The 25604-nt window shown below is 45.5% G+C and overlaps 1 protein-coding gene across 1 annotated transcript in view; it reads left to right on the top strand.

Moving 5' to 3' along the window:
* LOC126236827 (male-specific lethal 3 homolog) overlaps nt 1-25604 on the top strand; it is a 159594-nt gene that overhangs the window by 29168 nt on the left and 104822 nt on the right. The window contains exon 2 of the mRNA XM_049946429.1: nt 9884-9952. Within this exon, the coding sequence (XP_049802386.1) occupies nt 9884-9952 (69 nt within the window). The remainder of the gene's footprint in view (nt 1-9883; nt 9953-25604) is intronic.

Raw genomic sequence — 25604 nt, 5'->3', positions numbered from 1 at the left:
CTAGCAAGTGTGGTGTCTGGCGGTGACACCACAGGTTGTGCGTAAGCAACTTCATAGACTGCTCTCTCTCTGTGTGTCTGTCTCTGTGTGTGTGTGTGTGTGTGTGTGTGTGTGTGTGTGTGTGTGTGTGTGTGTAAAACAGATGTTGGTGTATGCTTTTTCCATGAAATTCTCAAAAATGTTCTACACTGCCTAACAAAAGTGAAGCACCTAGAAGTTGAATGTCATTGTAACGGTGGTCCATTGTTGGACTGCATGAAAATGTAAGGGCAGGCATACTCAGTGTCAAGATTCTGGTCAACCACATCTAACCATCACAATGGATGATCACTGTACAATGTACAAGAAACATTTTAATCCTTCACATCTGTGCCTGCCATCTTGCACCATCTGTTGGAGACCACCAGGAGTTGAGCAAGGGAATTTGTCCCATACATTGGCTGTTGTTAACACCACAATACGCCCCCAGGGCCTCGCACACTATGTAAATCACATTGCACGCCTATGGTAATCTCATTGTGTGCCTATGAAGTCTCGTCTCACTTGTGCAATGTGATTTATGACTTTGTCAGAAAGGCCACATTTTGTTGTAACTGATGGAAAGTATCAAGTAAAATGAAAGTAATACCTGGCATCCTCAGCTAAATGTTATGGGCCCTCATCTGTACTGGATCTATATAAATGATTTAGGAGACTATCTGAGCAGCTTTCTTAGTTAGTTTGCAGATGATGCTGTCATTTACAGTCTAGTAGAGTGATCAGAAAATTAAAACCAATTACAAAGAGATTTCAGTAAGATATCTATAGGGTGAAAAAAGTTGCAGTTGACTCTAAATAATGAGAAGTGTGAAGTCATCCGCATGCATAGTAAATCCGCTAAATTCTGTTTACCTGATAAACACACATTTAAAGGCTGGGCCATGCCATGACAAGTTGTCTAGAGGTTCCTGCATGACCATCATGGGTTTGGTATGACTTTGTATGAACATTACCACATGTTCCCAATAAACATCTGTAAGGTTTCACCATCACCAATCCAATACTTGCAGAGATAGTCACTCTTTTGACCCCAGGTTTTCAGCAAATTCGGGACACATCATCTCTCACAGTATTTTCTTGAAAGAAACAAACGGAGGCCATCTTGTAAAACTTTCTGCACTCTCTTAAGCCAAATAATAATAAAAAGATTTCTTGAGTAATTTTTATAGATATTAATTTGAAGCAAAGTCAGCTGAAAAGAGCCTCTAAAAAGGTGAAATTTAGCTTTATCTATGGAAATAATTGTGGTATAAATCTGAAACTTTGCGTGTAATAACTTTCCAATACAAGGTCATATAATGTAAAATTTCATTGTCTCTTTGCTTTCCAATTATTTACAAATAGAGGGCAAAGATGAGCATTTTTGTAACAGTGGCAAATGCGGATATTTTTTGCCAACTTTTACAAAAAGGATTTTGTGCAAACTCTTCTATACTGTTTTCATTAGAAAGACCATGTTGTAACTAAACAAACATTTCATTTTGCAATGAAAGAGCGTATATGGCCCTAAAAAGAAAAGCAGGTGGCAGTATGTTCGAAAAACACCCATATTCTACTGGTACTCAAATCTAATATATCTTATGTTTTACAGTTGTATAGTATTCTTTGAGGAATGTTATTTTTTGCTGTAATAACTACAGAATCAAAGTGGTTACAAATGTCAAAATTTAACTGTGAATTGTTTGTGAAATTGTTGCATAACAGCTGCAACATCCATTGTATAAACTGCCTTAACTCTTACACCATTGTCACACCCCCCAGGGGGTCCACAACTCTTTTGGGGATACGTGCGTAGCGAGCACGGGACCCCGAGCTAATGTGGCCCTCCTTCCTTTCCGGGCTGCATACCCTCCCTTTCTGCATCCTTCCCTGTCCCCCATCTTCGCCCCCCCCCCCCCTCACCTCTGGCTCTTTCCTTCCCTTTCTCCCCCTCTGGGAGTATGGTTTGTGCCTACGTCCGGAGACGGACGCTCGAAACTGTTACAAATTCCTTGCTTTCTATACTTGCAAGTCTTCGTCCTTCCTCTGTCCTCTTTTCCTTCCCTCTTCTCTTTGCACTTTTCTCCGCTGCGGCATTTGAGACCCCTCTTCTTTCCTTTCCCTTTCTCTTTTTTCCTCCCTGTGCGTGTCTGAAGGCCGACCCACGCACTTCCATGCGTAGCCGGTGACGGGGTAACGCGTAATTCCCCGCCCCGGGTAGACAGATAGGACACGTACGTACCCCCTGGTAACGGCCAGGCCCAGGGAGGGGTGATTACCCAAGCTGATACCTTCCGAAAGTGCCGATTGGTCCCTCCGTCCATTTGTCGGGAGGTGTGACCTGAGGTGTGAACAATCACCTAAGGCGGGAGTGCCCTCAGAGAGGGCCTCCACAAGGGAGGAGCGCACCATCGGAGACGCCGGTAATCATGGGTGATTCTTCCGCAATGGTTTCCTCACCTTCCACTATGTCTGCTCACAAGCGTAAGTTCACTGAGTCTCAGCTACAGACAGTTCTTCCATCGTTGCCACAGTTCCTTGGTGTTTCTCGGTCTGACGAAGGTCACGACTTCTCCACGGTCAACCCTTTCATTATTCAGAAAGGTGTCGACGCAATTGCAGGTCCTGTAAAGTCTTGTTCCCGATTATGGAATGGCACCCTGTTGTTAGAAACAGTCAGTGCCCTCCAGGCACAAAAATTGCTGCGTACCTCACTACTACACACCTTCCCTGTCAGGGTGGAACCGCACCGTACTTTAAATTCCTCGCGTGGAGTCGTTTATACACACTCCCTCGATGGATTGTCTGACGAAGAAATTCAGCACTACCTGTCTGCCCAGGGCGTAACGGCTGTTCATAGGGTTATGAAAAGGGTTGACACGAACATCATTCCAACCCGCACTGTCTTCTTGACATTTGACAAAGTTCAACTCCCATCGAAAATCAAAGCAGGCTATGAGATAATTTCCGTTCGCCCTTACGTCCCAAACCCTACGCATTGCTATCGGTGTCAGCGGTTCAATCACACCAGCCAGTCCTGTTCCAATCCGGCCAAATGTGTTACGTGTGGCAAGGATGCCCATGAGGGTGCTTGTCCACCTCCATCCCCTCGCTGCATCAACTGTATGGGTGACCACGCTGCTTCCTCTCGAGATTGCCCCGTTTTTAAGGACGAAAAGCTCATCCAGGAACTTAGAGTGAAGGAAAAGGTGTCGACCTTTGCTGCTCGAAAAATATTCGCCAGTCGACAGCCCACCGTGCCTCAGACAGGAAAATACAGCACTGTCCTTGCTTCTCCTCGGTCAACAAAGGAGGCGGCCACGCAGACTTGCGACCTCACCTTTAGTACCACGGTCGTCAGATCGGCCAGCGCAAAGATCGCCCGTTCAACCTCACCACTTTCGCCTGCCCGCTCTCTGGCTCACCCTTCGTTGGGTTCTGCTAAATCTCGAGCCCAAAAGTCAGACACCAAGACTTCGACAAAAGAGCGTACTCGTGAAGAGTTTTTACGTACCGCAACTTCCCAACCATCGGTTCCTCCTTCATCTAAACATCATACTTCCAAGAAGACTACAAAGAAACCCAGTTCCTCTCCTTCTCCACCAAGGCGTGTCCCATCTACAGCACCACCTGGCGGGAATCGCCCTCTGCCGTCTTCTGTGTCGCCGAGGTGCACTGCTGGCGGCCGATCAACTGGCCGATCGCTGGTGGCAGGAGCTGCTCCTGACCAACCTATGGATCAGGATCTTCTGCCTTCGGCTGAATGCCATTCCATGCTGTCGGTCGCAAGCTCTGAGCTAGCTCTGAGCTGTTGTTGAGTTGACAGCGACCTTGGTCACATTCCTCCATTTTCTGTTCACCCTATGTCCATTATCCACTGGAATATCTGCGGTATTCGAGCCAATCGGGATGAATTGTCGATCCTCTTGCGATCCTACTCGCCGGTCATCTTCTGTCTTCAGGAAACAAAGCTGCGTCCCCATGACCGCTTTGTTCTCCCTCACTTTCAGTCCGTCCGATATGATCTCCCCTCTGTTGAAGGCACTCCAGCACATGGAGGACTCATGATTCTTCTCCATGAAACTCTCCATTATCACCCAATCCATTTAAACACTTCCTTCCAAGCTGTCGCCGTCCGTCTTTCCCTTTCCGGATACACGTTCTCTCTTTGTACTGTATACATTCCATCGTCCACACCAATGGAACGAGCTGATCTCCTTCATCTTCTTGGTCAGCTTCCACCCCCCCTATTTGCTGGTTGGGGACTTCAATGCCCACCACCCGCTTTGGGGATCTCCACATCCTTGTCCACGTGGCTCACTATTGCTAGACGTCTTCCACCAAGCGGATCTAGTTTGCCTCAACACTGGGGTCCCTACATTTTTGTCTGCCTCCACGACAAATTTATATCATTTGGACCTTGCGGTCGGTACTGTTCCACTAGCTCGGCGCTTCGAATGGTTCGCCCTTGATGATACACACTCGAGTGACCACTTTCCATGTGTCCTTAGACTGCAGCCTCAACTGCCATACATGCGCCCGCGACGCTGGAAGTTTGCCCAAGCTGACTGGACACTTTTTTCGTCTCTAGCGACATTTGATGACCGTCACTTTCCCAGCGTCGACGATGAGGTCACACATATTACCGACGTTATTCTTACAGCTGCAGAACGTTCAATACCACGCACCTCCGAATTGCCCCGGCGCCCCCCAGTTCCTTGGTGGAACGAGGCATGCCGTGACGCAATACGTGAGCGGCGACGTGCTCTTCGCATTTTCCGCCACCATCCTACTTTGGCCAACTGTATCCGCTATAAGCAGTTCCGTGCGCGATACCGTCGCGTCATCCGCGATAGCAAGAAGGCAAGCTGGAAATTCTTTATTAGCTCATTTAACACCTTCACTCCCTCCTCGGAAGTTTGGAGTCGGCTTCGACGGTTCTCAGGCGCGCCTAGTTTCTCCCCGGTCTCTGGGCTCACTGTCACGCATGACACATTAGTGGACCCCGTCGCAATTTCTAACTCATTGGGTCAGCACTTTGCTGAGATTTCGAGCTCTTCAAATTACCCGCCAGCGTTTCTCCCGAAGAAACGTGCAGCGGAAGTGCGACCTCTTGCTTTCTCCTCTCAAAATCGTGAAAGCTACAATACTGTTTTCTCCATGCGGGAACTCCAACATGCACTCTCTTCTTCTCGCTCCTCTGCCCCAGGACCAGATGGTATCCACGTCCAAATGTTGCTGCATTTATCAACCCATAGTCTGCGTTACCTCCTTCGCCATTATAATCGAATTTGGACCGACAGTACTTTCCCAGACGATGGCGGGAAGCTATCGTCGTTCCTGTTCCGAAACCTGGAAAGGACAAACATCTCCCCTCTAGCTATCGCCCCATTTCTCTCACGAGTAGTGTCTGTAAGGTTTTGGAGCGTATGGTGAATTACCGTTTAGCATGGTGGCTGGAATCCCGCAGTCTTTTAACACCTGCCCAATGCGGATTCCGAAAGCATCGTTCTGCAGTTGACCATCTTGTTGCTCTCTCCACTTATATCATGAACAATTTACTCCGGAAACGCCAAACAGTAGCAATATTTTTTGATCTGGAGAGAGCATACGATGCCTGTTGGAGGACAGGCATCCTCCGCACGCTGTTCTCTTGGGGCTTTCGAGGTCGGCTACCCCTTTTTCTTCGCGAATTTATGGCAGAGCGCACATTTAGGGTGCGGGTGAACACTACTCTCTCCCGTACTTTCTCCCAAGAAAACGGGGTACCCCAGGGCTCCGTGCTGAGTGTTGTACTGTTTGCCATTGCCATCAATCCAATTATGGATTGTCTCCTTCCTGATATCTCGGGCTCCCTCTTTGTGGACGATTTTGCGATCTACTACAGCTCTCAACGGACCAGCCCTCTTGAACGACGTCTTCAAGGCTCTCTCGATCGCCTCCACTCTTGGAGCATCGAAACCGGCTTCCGTTTTTCTCCCAGTAAGACCGTTTGTGTTAATTTTTGGCGACGTAAGGAGTTTCTTCCGTCCTCCTTACATCTAGGTCCTGTCAACCTTCTGTTTTCAAACGTCGCTAAATTCTTGGGTCTTATGTTTGACAGAAAACTGTGCTGGTCCTCCCACATTTCCTATCTTTCGGCTCGCTGTCTGCAATCCCTTAACACCCTCCGTGTCCTGAATGGTACCTCCTGGGGAGCGGACCGAGTGGTCCTTCTCCGCCTCGATCGCGCCTTAGTGCACTCCAAATTGGACTATGGAAGCATAGTCTACTCCTCTGCTCGGCCGTCTATTCTTCGGCATCTCGACTCTATCCACCACCGTGGATTACGTTTAGTGTCTGGAGCTTTTTACACCAGCCCTGTGGAAAGCCTTTATGCTGAGACTGCTGAGCCTCCGCTGTCCAATCGGCGAGCAGTCCTTCTGAGTCGTTATGCTAGCCATCTGTCTTCCATGCCTGCTAATCCAGCCCATGACATTTTTTTCGACGTCTCCTTTGATGTAGGGTATGCAGGCCGCCCCTCCTCCCTACTACCACCGGGAGTCCGTTTCCGTCAACTGCTCCATTCTCTTTCCTTCCACTTTCGTAAAACCTTCTTGACAACTTGGGGTACAGCACTGCCTTGGCTCCGTCCCCGGATTTGCCTGCTCCGTGACCTTTGTCAATTTCCCAAGGATGGTACCCCTTCACTTGTTTATCGTCGGGCATTTGCTGCTCTATGTGCACAAATGACGGACGCCACATTTATTTACACCGACGGCTCGAAAACATCGTTAGGTGTAGGGAGTGCCTATATTGTTGGCGACACCCTAAATCACTTTCGGCTTCCCGACCAGTGTTTGGTGTATACTGCGGAGCTTTACGCTGTTCTCCAGGCTGTCCACTACATCCGCCGCCATCAGCGGATACAGTACGTTATCTGCTCAGATTCTCTCAGCTCTCTCCTCAGTCTCCAAGCTCTTTATCCTGTGCACCCTCTGGTCCACCGGATTCAGGACTGTCTGCGCTTGCCCCACCTGGGGGGCGTCTCGGTGGCGTTCCTCTGGCTCCCGGGACACGTTGGTATCTGTGGAAATGAGGCGGCCGATATAGCAGCCAAGGCTGCAGTCTCTCTTCTTCGGCCAGCTATTCAATCGATTCCCTTCGCCGATCTACGGAGCGTTTTATGTCGTGTTGTGCATTTATGGCACGCGCATTGGTCGACACTTCCATATAATAAATTGCGGGACGTGAAAGCTCTTCCTTTTGCTTGGACCTCTTCCTCCCGAACACGTCGTCGGGAGGAGGTAATTTTAACTAGACTCCAGATAGGGCACTGTCTTTTTAGCCATCGACATCTTTTAAGCGGCGATCCTCCCCCACTGTCCCCACTGCTCTCAGCTGTGGACGGTAAGACACCTTTTAATTGAGTGCCCCTATTTTAATCCGTTACACTCCCGTCTACAGCTATCGCCTGATATATCATCGATTTTAGCAGATGACACGCGCTCAGCCGACCTCGTTCTCAACTTTATTAGTGCCAGTGAAATGACGTCAGTCATTTGAAGCTTTTTTTGGGGACAACCAACCCCTTTCTGTAGTGCATTTTTAAGCCTTCCTTCTGCTTTTAGTTTCTCCAATTTTATGACTTTCGTTCCCATTGCTGCTGGTTTTCAATTTCGGTTTTTTACTGTTTCCTAAGTCACGGACCGCGCGCTAATGACCATGGCAGTTTTGCGCCCTAAAAAAAAAAAAAGTCACATTTTGTTTGGTGAAGTTCAGAGTAGGCTGTCTGACAATTTTTAAAGGATTCATGTTATAGAATTTTGGATATGTCATTTTATTGTGCAATGCTTTTGACATGCTAGTTTAATTGTGGTTTGAAACATCCTGTACCTCAAACCACAATTAAAGTACAGGGTATTGAAAAACTTTACAACTTCGAAAATTCATATAAATTAACTCATAGAATCTACAGAGATGATTGTAGTATCAGTTTGTAGGGAAATACATAAAGTTTTGTCTCGCCTAGTTCGCTAGTGCCGAATCACACCATAAGGAGCGCTAGCGGCAGTTGCGTTAAAGATGGCTGACTTCACTGGAATAAAGTGTGCGAGCTGTGTGTTTTGCTTTGAAGAATAAAAGTCGGCGACAACAATTCAGTGTAATTTCCGTACCAAGTATGCTAAAGATCCGACTGCTAGGCTTACAATTTATGAGTGGCATAAATGTTTTGTCGAAACAGGGTGCTCGGTAAGACAGGTCGTCCAAGCACTTCTGAAGACATGTTGAGGGAGTGGGACAACGTTTCGTCAACAGCCCTACGAAATCGACCCGGTGTGCATCTCGCGACCTGCAAATCCCACATACGACTGTTTGGCGTATGTTGAGAGACCGTTTGCATTTGATACTGTACAGACTGATGATCGTACGAGCAATAAGACACTGATAAAATTGGTCACAAGAACTTCTGTCGGAAATAGGTTACATGAGGATGAACATTTCTTGGACAAAATCATCTTTTCTGATGAGTTGATTTGGCAAGTGGCAAGGGTAACACACACACACAACAGTAGGATTTGGGGCAGCGAAAATCCATATCAAACATTACAACATGTTCATGATAACCCGAAACTTAATTTTTGTTGTGTATTGAGCCAGAATAAAGTGTACGGCCCCTTTTTTCCGTGAGAGAACCATCAACGAGAAAGTGTACCTGGATATGTTACAACAATTTTTTATATCACAGATTGATGAGGATGACCAAGAACAAAATGCAAGGTGGTACACCACACCACTACCTGGCTGAAGACTGGGATTTTCTCAGTGGTCGCTTTCCAGGTCAATAGATTGGCCGTGATGACACCACTCATTTTTTTATTTTATTTTTATGGGATTCATCAAGGATATCGTGTTTGTACCTCCTGTGCCAGGCTCTCTACCTGAACGTAGATAAAGAATTTACACCGCCCCTGAGAAAGTTACACCTGCAATGTTACAGCAAGTTTGGGAGGAAATTGACTTCCAGTGGGATGTGTGCAGGATAACCAACGGAAGCCACATACAACACCTTTAGTTTGAGGTAAAAAAACTTGATGTTTTTCTGTACAAAAAGTACTAAACCCAGCTCTGTATATTCTTTCAATAAATTTTTGTGAATTTCTAAATTTGTAAAGTCCTTTCTGAAACACCCTGTATAGCATATTCTGCATCCGCATAGTTTGTGGCTGTGTGAAACATGAGTGTACGGATGGAAAATCGTAGACCAGTGTTGCATGGTCCAGGTGACTTAACCACTGCTGGTTTCTTTTAACATGAGAAAACTGGCACCCCATTGCAATATGGGCCATGCCCAATAGCTGTGCAAAGTGGGTTTTTGTGCTCAGAATCCAAAGCAGCCTGATAATACATTTCTGTAAGTGTTATAGTATTGTATACCTCTTTAGCAACTGTATCTGAATGTACCGAAATAATCAGCAACCAGTTGCAGAAAAGAATCTTATTTACTTAATAGGTTTCAGAGACCTAGTACCCATCTTCAGGAGGCTATAACTATCACATTATTTACAAGTGTCATGCATCATATTGCTGTAGTCATGTGGTTCATAGCACCTGTACAATAACTCTACAAGGAAGCCAAACAAGTGCAGACATTGTGCCAGAAATGGGGCCAGTCAACCGATAAGCACCAATTTATTTCAAATATACTGTTTTTTTACCTAACCTCGATCCTATGTTTCCTAACATACTCCTTAATTTATATTTATCATTGCCATTTGTTTTTTATTAGTTTCCTGTACACACAGTGTAATCATTTGCCATATTCATTTATGCACATTCTTCATTATTCCACATTTGCTTTCATTCTTCTCTGTTGCTGTTTCAGGTGCTGAAGGTTCTAGTGAAAACAGACAAGGGGGGCCGCAAAACTGTGGAATACCTGATACATTTCCAGGTTGGTATTATGTAGGACATATCTATTACATTAAAGAATAAATGCTGTAAAAGATTATTTAGCAGCCTATGACTACCGAATGTTGTCATGTATGACCAGATTCACCATCAATCTTACCTTAGATATTTTCTTATAATACTGAAGTTCTGATACAGGGTTTCAGTAGCATTGGTGGATTCATGCTAAAGGTAATGGTACTTCAAAACAGAATGAATAAAATGATGGTCTGAGGCAAAAACTATAGGGGCCAAGAGGTTAAAGCAACTTCACATCTAAGAAATTCTGATCTAATGAAATGGCTGAAAGAATCTAAATCATGGGCATTCTAAAGCAGGCCTCTAGGTGAACTATTTTTTCATCAAGATGATTGGAAACCCACAAGTGAAACTTAGGGCTGAGATAGTTATGTACTTTAATTCTGTTAGTCTCCAGCTTATATCTTTGGGCATATACTCCTGAACAATTAAATAAGATTTGGCTTCTCTCTCTCTCTCTCTCTCTCTCTCTCTCTCTCTCTCTCTCTCTAATAGTTTGGCATGTCATCGGGTGGAATTATTAACCAACACACTGCATCGCTAGGTAGTGAACTTTCATGTGTCACTACACCAAATGCATACAGCGAATTCTTGGTTTGGGCAAACATAGCAAGGCCAAAGTCAGCTGCTGTATTTTGTCGTAGCAGACAGGCAGGCTTCAGTGCAGTAAATCACTTACTAATTCAGTGTTGAATAGTGACAGCTATTCCACGGAGAATTATCTTCATGCTATGGAGTACAGATCTCCCCACATGTATCATTGCTTAATTAATGTCAGAGGATGCTGGAGGCACAAAATGGCTGTTACTGGATGCTTAAAAGATGGATCTGTTAGTTGTGCTATGTTTGTGCACACTGATTTCAAGGTTAGAGCATTTCAAAAGCCACAGTGTGATGCATCCTGATTGCCAACAAGACACTTCTCAGCTTGGCAGTGGTGTTTTATTTGTGGAATATTTGCACAGAATGAAATTGGGTCCCTGATTTTTTTCGACCATTATTTATCGTGGGTACACAATGCTGGAACATTAGACTCAATCACATGATTCGGACTGTTCGCATACAGTACCCCACAGGCATCCATTACCTTCAGAAAGACGATTTGCCACCACATTCCTCCCAGATAGTTGAAGTGGTTTGACACCCTCCTCCCCAGTCCCCTGAAGGGGTTCATTCCTTCCTTACATGCTTACGTCTATACTCTGCAAACAAAGAGGTGCATGGCAGAGGATACATCCCATTGTACCAGTTATTTGGGTCTCTCCCACTCCATTGATGAATGGAGTGTGGGAAGAATGATTGTTTGAATGACTCTGTGTATGTAGTAATTATTCAGATCTTACTCTCACGATCCCTTTGTAAGTGATACGGAGGGGTTGTAGTATATTCCTAGAGTCATCATTCAAAGCTGGTTCTTGAAACTTTGTTAAGACTTTCTCAGGATAGTTTATGTCTGTCTTCAACAGTCTTCCAGTTCAGTTCCTTCAGTATCTTTGTGACACTCTCCCTAGGATTAAACAAACCAGTGACCATTCTTACTGCCCTTCTCTGTATATTTTCAGTATCCCCTGTTAGCCCTATCCGGTAAGAGTCCCCACACGTGATCAGTATACTACAACCGGGTGCACGAGTGATTTGTAAGCAATCTCCTTTGTAGCTGATTGCAATAAACCGAAGTCTAAAACTTGCTTTACAAATGACTGAGCCTTTGTGATCATTCCATTTCATATCCCTACAAAGTGTTATGCCCAGGTATTCGCACAAATTGCCCAATTCCAACTGTGACTCTTTGATATTATAGTCACAGGAAACTTGAGTTTTCTCGTTTTGTGAAATTTACAATTTTACATTTCTGAACCAAAAGCAAGTTGCCAATCATTGCACCACTTTGAAATCTTACCAATACCTGACTGAATATTTATGCAGCTTTTTTCAGATAGTACTCATTATAGGGTACTGCATCATCTACCAAATGCCTGAGGTTACTACTATCTGCAAGCTCATTAATATACTACATGAACAGCAAGGGTCCCAACACACTTTCCTGGGGCACACCCGTCTACATCTGACAGTGAATCTCCATCCAAGATAACATGCTGTGTCGTCCATACCAAAAATTCCTCAGTCCAGTCACCAATTTAAATTGATACTTCATATTTTTGACAAGTGGTTATGAGTCAGATGCTCTGCAGAAATCAAAAAATATTGCATCTACCTGCCAGGATCCAAAGCTTTCAGTACGTCATGTGAGAAGAGTGCGAGTTGGGTTTCATGTGACCAATGTTTTTGTAATCCATGCTGGTTGGCATTGAGGAAGTCATTCTGTTAGATACCTCATTATGTTTGAGCTCAGAATAAGCTCTAAGATTATACAACAAATCTGTCAGAGATGCTGGACAGTAGTTTTGTGGATCACTTCCACTATCCTTCTTGTAGACGGATGTGACCTGTGCTTTTTGCCAAGAATGGGGCACTGTTTTTTGTTAGAGGGCTGTACAATAGATTGTAGTTAGAAGAGGGACTAACTCAGCTGCAAATTCAGTATAGAATCTGACAGGGAAACCATAGGGCCCAGAGCTTCATTCAGTTTAAAAAAATTTCAGCTGGTTCTCGACAATGCTGACACTAGTACTTACTTTGTTCATCTTTTCAGTGGTACGAGGATTAAATTGGGGCAGTTATCCTGGGTATTCCTCTGTAAAGGAACATACGAAAATGGAATTAAGCATTTTAGTTTTTGCTTCGCCATAGTTCCTCTACATGCTCTTGTCCTATGCTGAAAGTTTAAAGTTCCTCGTTGAGATATGACACTACTGATTTTAATTTACTGAAAATTATGTATATAAAGTCTGCAGGAGCCAGATCAGGGGAGTACGGAGGGTGTTCAAGAACAGTCACCATCTTGTGCACCAGGAATTGGAGCTCACAGATAGCGCAGTGTGCAAGGGCATTGTCTTAGAGCAGCATCCATTTACCAGTCCTGTCAACTCTGGCCGAACCTGCCAGATACGTTGTAGCAGTTGATTCAAAATGGGCTGGTAAAATGCAACATTAATGCTTTGACCTGCAGGAATAAATTCCTTGTGGATGATGCCATTGCTGTCGAAGAAGGCGATCAGTGTTTTCACCTTGGATTTTTGCAGACAGCTTTCCTTTGGTTGTGGAAAAGATGGTGAACATCATGACATCGATTGCTGCTTTGATTCGGTATCGAACTGGTAGTACCATGTCCCATCTTCCGTGACGATGGTGTTCAGAAACAATGGATCCTGGTCACACATGGAAATAAAAGCACAAGAAGTTTCCATCTGTTTTGCTTTCTGCTAGTCTGTGAGCTTGGGCGGCACAAATTGGGAGCAGATCTTCCACTTACCAAATCATAACGGACAATGGTGTGCACTGTGTCCTTGTTAATGCCCAATTCCTCTGCAATCAATCTGAGATTCCGTCACCTATTTTGTGCCAGTATTTGTCGCACTTTCTCAATCTTTACTGGGGTTCTGCTTGTCGATGGCCAACCTGAATGTGGCTCATTCTCAGTTGTTTCCTTTCCTTCATGGAAGAGCTTAAACAATTCATAAACACATTTTCTGCTCACAGCTTCCTTCCCCTACACCTGCACCAACATTCCATGTGTCTCCATTGTAGTCTTCCCCAATTTGTAGCAGAACTTGATGTTTACGTGTTGGTCTATTGTGCTGTGACACTTCCTCTCACACTGTCTATGTTCAACTGGTCGCAGTCTGTTTACGCAGTTAGTCACATGTAGTGCATGCTGTGTATAGATTATCAAGTCCCTGAAGACCCATACACATGCGCCAAGTTACCATTCAGATCACCATTCACTGAACTTCCTAGACACACCACGTGTGATGCATGCTTGTTATAGTTTTGTATAAGAGGAACTGACAAGGGTTCTGAGATTTGGCCATATTTCTTCCTGTCAAAGCTGCAGTTGTAACCTCTGACTAACCTATTCGTTCCCTCAAGGGACCAGCTAATGTACAGGCTTTGCAGTCCTGAAAGTCCCAGCCTGTGAGGTGGTCAGCACTACCCCCCCCCCCCCCCCACAACTCTTTTGTGGATACGTGCGTGGCAATCACGGGGCCCCAAGCCATTGCAGCCTTCTTTCCCTCCATGGCTGCATTTCCTTTCCTTTCCCCTCCTTGCTCCTTGCTCCTTTCCCCTCGCCCTCTCCTCTCCCTCTCTTGGTGTCCTTGCTTATGTTGGCCCCCGCTATCTCCTGGTTCTGTTGGTTTTCCAATTCGGCTTTGTTGCGTAATCATCTCCTCCTTTTGGCATTCCTTGGTCCCCCTCTGGGGTTTGACCTCCATTACAAAATTTCTCCTCCGTAGTGTGAGCCATTTGGGGAAGAGCACCTTACCTAGTGTCTCTGACATGGGCCCTCCTAGTACATTCCACCTTTTCTTTCACGTCGTTGTCTGATACTAGGGTGCATAGCCAGCACGGTAGCCAGCCCGTGTGGTGGGGTCGCTATGTACCCTTTTGGTTGAGCCCCCTGAACACACAGGGATCACACTTCTGATACCTGAGCTGTGACCTCCTTATGCATGCCTTGGAGTGGTTGCTCGTCATCCTGGAGCATCGGAACTCCTGGCAATGGCCGCCGTGCCAGACGGCCCTTGCTGTGGCTGGGTGGCGCCCGTGAGGAGAGCCCCTGATCGGAGTGGGTGGTATCAGGGCGGACGCTATGCAAATGAAACGCATACGGGTCCAAAACTCTGGCCGTTCTTCTGCGGCCGTCTCTCTGCGTGGAACTGATTCCTCAAGTGCTGCTTCTCTCACCCCTTCGGCCTTCCCTTCCATGGCTACCCCCTGGGAAGAGGGTCAGGCCCGTCGGCTAGGGGCAAAACCTTTCCTCCGTTATCTAGTTTGCACCAGGACTGATGGAGATACTTTCACCAATACCAAACCTTTATTCTTTGTGGAACACATTGAAGACAAGTTTGGCAAAGTGGACTCCCTGAGCACGATGCGGTCGGGTTCGTTGCTGATAAAAACTGCTTCAGCTGCCCAATCTGCGGCACTTCGTGCCTGTACCCATCTTGGCACAATTCCTGTGTCCATTACCCTCCACCAGTCTCTAAATATGGTACAAGGTGTGATTTTTCACAGGGACCTCATCCTTCAAACTGATGAGGAACTTCGGGACAATCTCGGACGGCGTGGTGTTCACTTTGTTCGGCATGTTCAGAAGGGTCCTAAAGACAATCGTATTGATACTGGTGCCTTTATCCTGGCCTTTGAAGGGGATACCCTCCTTGAGAAAGTTAAGATTATGGTCTATCGCTGTGATGTGAAGCCGTACATTCCACCTCCTAAGAGGTGTTTTAAGTGCTTGCGTTTTGGCCACATGTCTTCCCGCTGTTCCCAGGCCCCTCTCTGTGGTGACTGTGGACGTCCACTCCATGAGGGGAGTCCCTGTGTTCCCCCTCCTGTATGTGTAAATTGTCATGGTAGTCATTCTCCATGTTCACCAGATTGCCCAGTATATAAGAAGGAAAAAAAGATACAGGAGTATAAGTCCCTCGATCGTTTAACCTACATAGAGGCCCGTAAGAAATATACATGACTTTACCCTGTGTGCATGACATCTAGTTACGCCTTGGTTACATCTTCACCCCTTCCTCCCCCTTCCTTACCCCCATCCCGGGCCCCTCTCCTCCCCCCGTCCCCTGCGGCTCCCACAACTTCTCCTATGAGCGCTGCTCCCCCGCCCCAGCCGGAGAAGTGTCCCACTCCTTCGGCATCTGCCGGTCAAGGGCGCCTCTCCCGGGATGCCCCTTCCCGGCACCTTCCAGGCCAAAGGTCTGCTGCCGCGCGACGACCGCGAGAGCCGCGGTCTGTCGACCCCCAGGTCGCCCGGTCTCTTTCTGTTCCTGATCTTGCTGCAGCTGGCTCCTTTATGCCACACAGCCCTCCTCGTGTCAGAGGAAGAAACATAAGTCCCGGGACAAAGAGCCTCTGGTGTCACCGGAGGTCCCTTCCCCGACTTCACAACCGGATTCTGACCTGTCGTTCATGGATGTCGCCCCCTCCTTGTCGGTGACGGGTGGGGACCCGGCAGTATGACTGGATTTAGCGTGTTCAGCCCTCATTTAAACCATTGTTCTGTGGTTCTCCAATGGAATTGTAATGGATACTATCGTCACCTTCCGGAATTGAAATCCCTTCTTTCGTCCTACTCTGCAGCTTGTGTGGTTCTCCAGGAATCTCATTTTACTGATGCTCACTCACCGACCCTCCGTGGGTTCCGTGTTTTCTGTCGAAATCGGGTCGGACCGCTGCGGGCTTCTGGTGGCGTTTGTACATTGGTCCGTACAGACATTGCTAGCACATGGATTCTTCTTCAAACTACATTGGAAGCGGTTGCTGTTAGGGTCCACTTAGACTCTGCGGTCACAGTTTGCAATCTTTATCTCCCTCCTGACAGGACTCTTACACCTGCTGCCTTAACTGCCCTTCTTCAGCAACTTCCTCCTCCTTGGGGATTTTAATGCTCATCATCCCTTGTGTGGTAGTGCCTTTCCATCTAGACAAGGTCTTCTTATAGACCAATTTATTGCAGACCACGACCTGTGCTTTCTTAATGATGGCTCCCCTAATCATTTCAGTGCCGGTCATGGTACCTTTTATGCCATTAATATTTCTTTCTCCTCCCTCTCTCCTCCCTTCATTACACTGGTCGCCACACGACGACCTTTGTGATAGTGACCATTTCCCGTTGATTATCGCGCTCCCTTCCCGCTCTCCGATGGACAGGTTACCTCGTTGGTCTTTCCAACCCGCCGATTGGCCTCTATACACTGCACAGGTCGTGTTTTCTCTCTCTTTGTCAGGTTGTATTGATGACGTCCTACGTGACGTGTCTGACGCGATTGTTCGTGCTGCTAGCCTTGCTGTCCCGCGCTCATCTGGACCATTTCGTCGCCGGCAAGTCACATGGTGGAGTACGGCCATTGCCATTGCCATCCGTGATCGCCGTCGAGCTTTGCAACACTTTAAGAGGCACCCATCCGTAGCCAGCCTTACTACCTTTAAACGCCTTCGCGCTAAAGCCCGTTATTTAATCAAACAGAGCAAGCGGATATGTTGGGAACGATTCGTTTCTTCCCTTGGTTCTACTGTCCCTCTGTCATGGGTATGGGCTACACTTCGCTCTCTCCAAGGTTGCCATCGGCAGTCCACCCTCCCAGGCCTTCACCTCCCAGATGGCATTTGTACGGACCCATTAGTTCTTGCAGAACATCTTGCGACCCATTTTGCAGTGGCATCAGCGTCAGCCTCCTATCCAGCTGCTTTCCTTCATCAAAAACAGCTGGCTGAAGCTTCTACCTTATGTTTCACCCCTTGTGAGTCAGAATCTTACAACGAAGCTTTTACTGAATGGGAATTTCTTTCTGCTCTATCTTCTTCTCATGATATGGCCCCTGGCCCAGATTCCATTCATAACCAACTGCTTCAACATCTCAGTGCTCCACAACGGCAACATCTTCTTCGGGTGTTTAACCGTATCTGGCTCCAGGGTGACTTCCCTTCTCAGTGGAGGGATAGCATTGTGGTTCCTGTCCTTAAGCCTGGTAAGAACCCCCTATCTGTTGACAGCTATCGGCCAATTAGTTTGACCAATGTTGTTTGTAAGTTACTTGAATGGATGGTAGCCCGTCGGCTCAATTGGGTCCTCGAATCTCGGGATCTATTGTCCCCTTACCAGTGTGGCTTTCGAGAGGGTCGCTTTCCAATTGATCATTTACTTCGCTTGGAATCCGCAGTTCGGCAGGCTTTTTCCCAGCACCGCCATTTGGTTGCAGTGTTTTTTGACCTTCGCAAGGCATATGACACGGCCTGGTGCCTTCACATCTTACTTACCCTTCATCAGTGGGGTCTTTGGGGCCCACTCCCGATTTTTATCCGCCAGTTCCTGATCCATCGGTCATTCAGAATTCGAGTTGGTACTGCTTTTAGTTCTCCACGGACCCAGGAGACAGGCATCCCACAGGGTTCTGTCTTGAGTGTCCTTCTTTTCCTCATTGCTATTGATGGACTTGTGGCCTCTGTCGGTCCCTTGGTCGCCCCTGCCCTGTATGTGGATGATTTCTGCACTTGGGTTAGTTCCTCCTCGATGGCATCTGCAGAAGGCAGCTCCAGGTAGCTATACGGCGTACCTCTGCATGGACTCTCTCACACGGGTTTCAATTCTCTCCTTTAAAATCGCGGGTGGTCCACTTCTGTCGCCGTACTACGATCCACCCTGATCCAGAGCTCTATTTCGCTGCACAACGATTGCCTGTGGTCCCACAGTTTCGTTTTCTGGGTCTTGTTTTCGATAACAAGCTCACTTGGCTGCCCCATATCAGACTCTTGAAGGTAGGATGTTTCCGTAAACGCAATGTCCTTCGCTTCCTTGCCCACTCCTGTTGGGGTGCGGACCGTTCCCTCCTCCTCTGTCTTTATCGTGCTCTAGTTCTGTCTCACTTTGACTATGGTTGTCAAGTTTATGGTTCAGCTGCTGCTTCCACACTGCATGTGCTGGATCCAGTCCACCATCGTGGTATCCGTTTGGCCACCGGTGCCTTCCCTACTAGCCCTGTTGATAGTCTCCTGGTTGAAGCTGGGATTCCCCCCCCCCCCCCCCTTTCTGTTCGGCGGTCCCAGCTTCTGGTGTCTTATGCACTCACTATCCGTTCCTCTCCCACTCATCCTTCCTATTCTATCCTGTTCCCAGACCATGGACGTCGCCCACCCGACTCCCGCCCTCGGGCGGGTTTACTGGATGGGCTCCGCCTTGCGTCTCTTTGCCATGATTTTCAGCTTCCTTCTTTGTCCTGTCTTCCTGACTCCCTCCCCTCCACCCCTCCTTGATTAGTTCCTCGGCCTCGAATTCGGATGGATCTCCGCCGAGGTCCGAAAGATTCCATCCCCCCGGTGGTGTTCCGTTCCTTTTTCCGCCAAATTTTATGGGAGTTTCGGGATGCTGTTGTTTTTTACACTGATGGCTCTAAATCTGCTGATCATGTTGGGTATGCCTTCACGTCCTCTGTTGGAACGGAAAGTCATCTGCTGCCACCTACATGTGGGGCATTTATTGCGGAATTGATGACAATTTCCCGGGCCCTTACCTTTATTAAACAATCCCAACACAACCGCGTTTTGTTATGTACGGACTCGGAGTGGCCTTCTTGCTATTGACCGGTGTTTTTCGCACCATCCCTTGGTCTCTGCCATCCATGACCATCTCGCTGATATTTACCGTGCTGCTTGTTCCATTGACTTCCTTTGGGTCCCTGGCCATGTGGGTATCCCGGGTAATGAGCTCGCTGATCGTTTGGCTGGGGGAGCAGTTACTTACCCCCCCCCCCCGTTTTCTGTAACCCCTCCTGCAGCGGATTTATGGCTTCACATCAAATCCCACTTCGCACAGTCATGGGCCAATTCTTGGGAGGCTACTCCACTGTCTAATAAACTTCGTGCAATTAAGGTGACACCAGGCCCATGGTGTTCTTCCTTTCGCCTCTCCCGAAAGGACTCGACCACACTGTGTCGTCTCCGCATTGGCCATACCAGGCTGACCCATGGTTTTCTTTTGCGTGATGAGCCACCCCCGCTTTGTGGTTGTGGAGTCTTCCAGTGAGTGGCCCACATTTTGGTTGAATGCCCCCTTCTTTTGGCTCTGCGTGCTAAGTACAGACTCCCCCACACTTTACCTTTGATGTTGGCTGACGATTCCCAGATGGTCTCTCTGGTTCTCGGTTTCCTCCGGGAGAGTGGTTTTTATTCTCCGTTTTAAGGTTTTTAATCTCTCTCTGGTGTTGGGGCAGGGCGGTGAGTGTTTGGGTGTCTCCCACGGTAAGCTGTGTTAGGAGATTCCCGATTCACCTCCCGGACCGGAATCCTCTTTTCTTCCCCTTTTACTCTGTTTTTACGCTTTTTTAAGGATTGGTTAGTCTCCTTTTCCCATACGTCTTTCTGCATTCTAGCGGTTGCACCTTTTCAGTCACAGGTGGTCTTGCTTATGCTGCTTCAGCATAGTGTTGGGTTCGTTCTCTTGCCAACTTCCCTCATTTTGTTATTTACCAATCACAACATGACTGCCCTTTTACGTTTTTACCTTTTTCCGTTTTATTGTTCTGACTTTCCTGAGATGTCCCATTAGCAGAATGGAGCATATTTGAAACAAGGGACTGATGACCTTGCTGTTTGGTCCCTTAAACCTCAAACAAACAAACAACCATCCAACTACCTCACCCTTCTCACAGTCTATTCTGGGTGTGGTGTAGGGACCACTGAGGGGTGTGGCAGCAGAATGTTGTGTGTCTGGGAGAATGGGGATCTGCAACTGGTAATTACATGAAAGATCCTACCCCCCCCCCCCCCACGCCCCCCCCCCTCCATACGTACCCCTGCCAAGAAATATTGGCCTTTGTTGATGTTGATTGGAACTGTCACAATTTCAGTGAAACAAAACTGTTTGAAAGATCATCGCTTTAGCCAGTCAACTAGGTTCATAAGTTTCATATTTGATCAGGCTCACATGGCCACCACATTTGTGAATCATTAAAATATGAGCACTTAAAGCCATATACAGGCATTTTAAGGATGAACTGTGAAAAGCAGGATGAAGGCATCCTGTGTCCAACAATATTATATAGTATTGATGCCGGCCAGTTCAGTTTACAAGTGATGGTTTACATTTTTTACGTAGAGATATTTGGTACGATGCACTGTTCAGACATCAGACTAGTAGCAGGAACTTGATGAAAAGGCTCTATCCCTGGTTTCTGTATCAAGTGGCAGCAACATACTGACTATGTGATGGAATTTCCTGGCCCTTGCAAAACATTTAAACCTAAGTTGGCCAAAGAGTCTCAATCATACATAATCATTGCTCACCCTTAAACAGAAAGACTATGTTTGGACTGCCCACTGGCTACAAGTCCATCAGGGATCTGGGTTAAGCAATGCGGAGTGGAGGAAAAACATAATTGGGCTCCAGCTTCTATCTCAGCAGCAGCACATTTCAGCACAATGTTTAGTCTGTGAGTTGCAATGAGATGCTGACAAGAAGTGACCCATTTTGATTTACTATCTCCCGATTGGTCCACTGCAATGACCACCCTCATTGTGCCACCATTGAGGGTACCCTTACCCTTGGTAGAGTGAGAGGTTGCTTTAAATTGTGGCAGGCAGTGAAATATCTTCCTGGGGGGCCAATCGAAAGGCCTCCCTGGTTCACCTGGCAAAAAGATTTGAGATGCTATCTATGGCTGATAAAGATCGTCAACCAGATGCAGTTGTGTGCCCTGTTTCAGAGGAAGCCTCTCAGCCCACAAGATGTGGTGATTCACAGACTGGTATTACTGGTAGTTGGGAGCTCCACTGTTAGACAAGTAATGTGGCCGCTTAGGGATACGGCTGCGAAGGAGGGGAAAAAATGCAGTATGTAGTGCACAGAATGGAGGAGTCATTCCATATGCGGAACGGGTGCTTCTCAATGTCATGAAGAACACAGGGAGCAGGCAACTGCAGGTGTTGACTCCTGTCTAACGATTTGTGTTGCTTTGGATTTGAAGAGGTTGTCTCTAGTTTTGGGTGGCTGTCTGAGTTGGCAAAGGTTGCCAGTCCTGCTAATGAGAGAAAGGTGGAGCTCGTCTATAGCATTGTCAACAGTACCAGCTGTGGATCATTGGTACAGAGCAGAGTGGAGGACCTGAATGAGAAGCTCAGATGGTTCTGTGATCATGCAGGATGCACAGATTCCTCAACTTGTGCAATAGTTATGGGAGATTCACAAAGGGTGCAGATAGTAGACAAGTCAACAATAAGTATTATGATTGTAATTCGTCGTAACTGTGTTACAGAAGAACCAGACCTCCAAATGCTAACAGAAAGCACTGAGGCTGAAATAGTTACACATACTGTAAAGTGGCTAAAGCCAGATATTAGCTTAGCCAAATTTTTTACAAACGATCTAATGGTGTTTAGAGAGGAATGGTAAGTACTGTTTGTGGTAGAGTGTTTCTTGCTGTTAGTAGTAGTTTATCTTGTATTGAAAATGAAGGAGATAGTTCCTGAGAGTTAGTATGGGTAGGGGTTGTACTTGACAACCAGACTAAATTAAAATTAGTTCCTTTCACTAACCTCCCCCATCTCTCCTAAACTTGGATGATAAAGTTGCTTAGCACTTCAAAGAAAACTTGAGTCTCATTTCACGTAGGTACCCCACTCACACAATTACAGCTGGTGGTGACTTTGAAACAGCTTAAATCATTTTGTAAAGGCAAGTCCTGTGGACCAGATCATATACCAATTTGTTTTCTTTGTAGTAAGCTGACATAATAGCCTCATACTTATCAATAATGTACAACTGCTTGCTTAATGGAAGATATGTATCTAAAGACTGGAAAGTTGCACAGGTCACACCAGTAATCGAGAAAAGAAGTAAGAGTAATCCAGTGAAATACATGTCCATGTCACTGACAGTGATTTGCAGTATGAGTTCGAAACACACACAGTGTTTTGAATATCATGAATTACCTGGAAGAAAAGTCTATTGACACGTAGTCAGCACAGTCAAAAAATATCGTTGTTGTGAAACACAATCAACCCTTCATTCACACAAAATAACGAGTGCTATTGATGGGATCTCAAATTTTTTCCATTTTTGTAGCTTTGCAGAAGGCTTTTTGATACCATTTCTCACAAGCGACTTCTACTCAGATTGTGTTTCTGTGGAGTATCACATCAGCTGAGACTAGATTAATGATTTACTGCCAGAAAGGTCACAGTTCATAGTAATTGGCAAAAAGACATAGAGTAAAACAGAGGTGATATCTGACATTCCCCAAGGAAGTGTTTCAGGCCTCTGCTGTTCCTATCTAATGTGTTACAAACAATTTAGGAGAAAATCTTAAGCAGTCCTCCTTAGATTGTGTGCAGATGATGCTGTCATATACTCTCTAGCAAAATTATAAGATATAATCGATTGGAAAATGATTTAAATAAGGTGCAAAAAGTGGCATTGCTTCTAAATAATGGCAGGTATCAAGTCGTCCACATGAGTACTAAAATGGAATCCATTAAATTCCATTTACGTGATAAATCACACGAATTTTATTGGCAGAACACAGAGAACATGCAACAGGTTTACTAAAAGGACTGCCTATGTTATACTTGTCTGTCCTCTGGATTGATGGAAGACACCGAAAAAGTCCAAAGAAGGGAAGTTTTTCTGTTATCACACACACAGAGAGAGAGAGAGAGAGAGAGAGAGATAGAGATCATTAAACCATAGGTATTTTTTGTTGCAGCAAGAGCTTTTCATGAAATTTTGGTCACCAGCTTTCTCCTCTGAATGCAAAGATGTTTTATTGACACCCACAGACATAAGGAGGAATAATCACTGCAATAAAACAGGAGAAATTGGAGCATGCACATAAAGATTTAAGTGATAGTTTAGTCTGAAGATGATTCACTGAACCCTCTGCCTACGACCTCAGTGTCAATGGTAGAATAGTTTGTGCTTTCAGACAGTAGATATCAAGCTATTCTCAAGTTAAAGCAAGCAGCCGCCTTCACAGATTATATGACACAGGATTAATTTTAAGTTGAATGCATACAAGAAGTTGAATACTACAAATTCTATTGTATGTTAAGTGAGCACTATGATGTAATGATTTTCACACACCTCCAAGCAAAGGTACCTTGTTGGTCATTCCATTGTTTCCAGAGGTAATGGAACTGCTTACCAGCAGAAGTAAGTCTTCAGTGCCAAGTTGTACGTGATACTGATGGTTCTCAAGCAGATGTGGTGTGCTCATACATGTTGTTGTTGTTGTTGTTGTTGTTGTTGTCTTCAGTCCTGAGACTGGTTTGATGCAGCTCTCCATGCTACTCTATCCTGTGCAAGCTTCATCATCTCCCAGTACTTACTGCAACCTACGTCCTTCTGAATCTGCTTACTGTATTCATCTGTTGGTTTCCCTCTATAATTTTTACCCTCCACGCTGCCCTCCAGTACTAAATTGGTGATCCCTTGATGCCTCAGAACATGTCCTACCAACCGGTCCCTTCTTCTTGTCAAGTTGTGCCACAAACTCCTCTTCTCCCCAGTGCTATTCAATACCTCCTCATTAATTATGTGATCTACCCATCTAATCTTCAGCATTCTTCTGTAGCACCACATTTCGAAAGCTTCTATTCTCTTCTTGTCCAAACTATTTATCGTCCATGTTTCACTTCCATACATGGCTACACTCCATACAAATACTTTCAGAAACGACTTCCTGACACTTAAATCTATACTCGATGTTAACAAATTTCTCTTCTTCAGAAACGCTTTCCTTGCCATTGCCAGTCTACATTTTATATCCTCTCTACTTTGACTATCATTCGTTATTTTTGCTCCCCAAATAGCAAAACTCCTCTACTACTTTAAGTGTCTCATTTCCTAATCTAATTCCCTCAGCATCACCCGACTTAATTCGACTACATTCCATTATCCTCGTTTTGCATTTGTTGATGTTCATCTTATATCCTCCTCTCAAGACACTGTCCATTCCATTCAACTGATATCTTATATCCTTTGTTTTGCATAAACGGTGCCCTCAATGAACTAGGTACTGCCTCATTGTTCCTTTCAACACAGGTAAATTGGCGACAGTACACTGTGCTGGTTCACAGAGGGTTGTTTGATCTTTAAGGCTGAAAGTGCTGGGGAAATAAAATGCTATTCTCTGATGATGTTTTCAGAATTGCGCTGAGACCACACGATAATTGTATTTTTTAAGTATTCTGGTACGTGAAATTCTGAATTCGGATATCAATTTCCCAAACTAGTTTGATGCACCTCTCAAAAATACCCAAGAAAATAGACTTTAAAGTACAAAATATATAAAGATGGAAAATATTAATTGGTAATGTGTTTTTAATTCAAACAATCTTTGTGTTATTCATCTTTTACAAAAGATGAATAACTGTTTGTGCTGAAAACTGTATTTTTGCGTGCAATATGAAATTAGAAAAAGAATCGTGTAATTGTCATAAAATTAGCATTTATTTGGTGAATTTTATGTGTAAATGTTGTAGGTACTTGAACTGAATGGAAAACAAAACAAAAAACATAATGACTGAAACGAGACTTGAACCATCCATCTATTGGTTACCACTCTATTGCACTACAGATTTTTTTTTCACCTTTATGTTCACGGAAATGCTAATACAAATTGCACCTTTGTTTAAAAATTTGCGTCACCTTGGAATAAAATCCGGGTCCCCTCCATGGCAGACAGGTATTCTACCATGCTGCCTATTGAAAAATTGAGCTTGCTTCGTTGTATTAAACACACTGGGAAAACTTCAAGGTTGGATTTTCACTAGTTTTTTTTTAGTTGCACTGATCTAATTTTGAGGATTGATACTTGAATCCTGAATTTCACGTACCATAAATACAAAAAATAGTGAAAATCCGATTGCCTTGTTAAACCAATTCAGGATTCGGGAACAGAACTCTCAGGAAGTGCTAATGCCAGTGTTTGATCCTTGTTTCAGGCAATTTTAGAACTCATATTTCTTTTTCTCCATTTCTTTAAGATGGTCTG

This window comes from Schistocerca nitens, chromosome 2, assembly GCF_023898315.1.
Source record: "Schistocerca nitens isolate TAMUIC-IGC-003100 chromosome 2, iqSchNite1.1, whole genome shotgun sequence".
Classification (NCBI taxonomy): Eukaryota; Metazoa; Arthropoda; class Insecta; order Orthoptera; family Acrididae; genus Schistocerca; species Schistocerca nitens.
The sequence above is the reverse complement of the archived record's forward strand: the minus strand, read 5'-3'. Positions and strand labels throughout refer to the sequence as shown.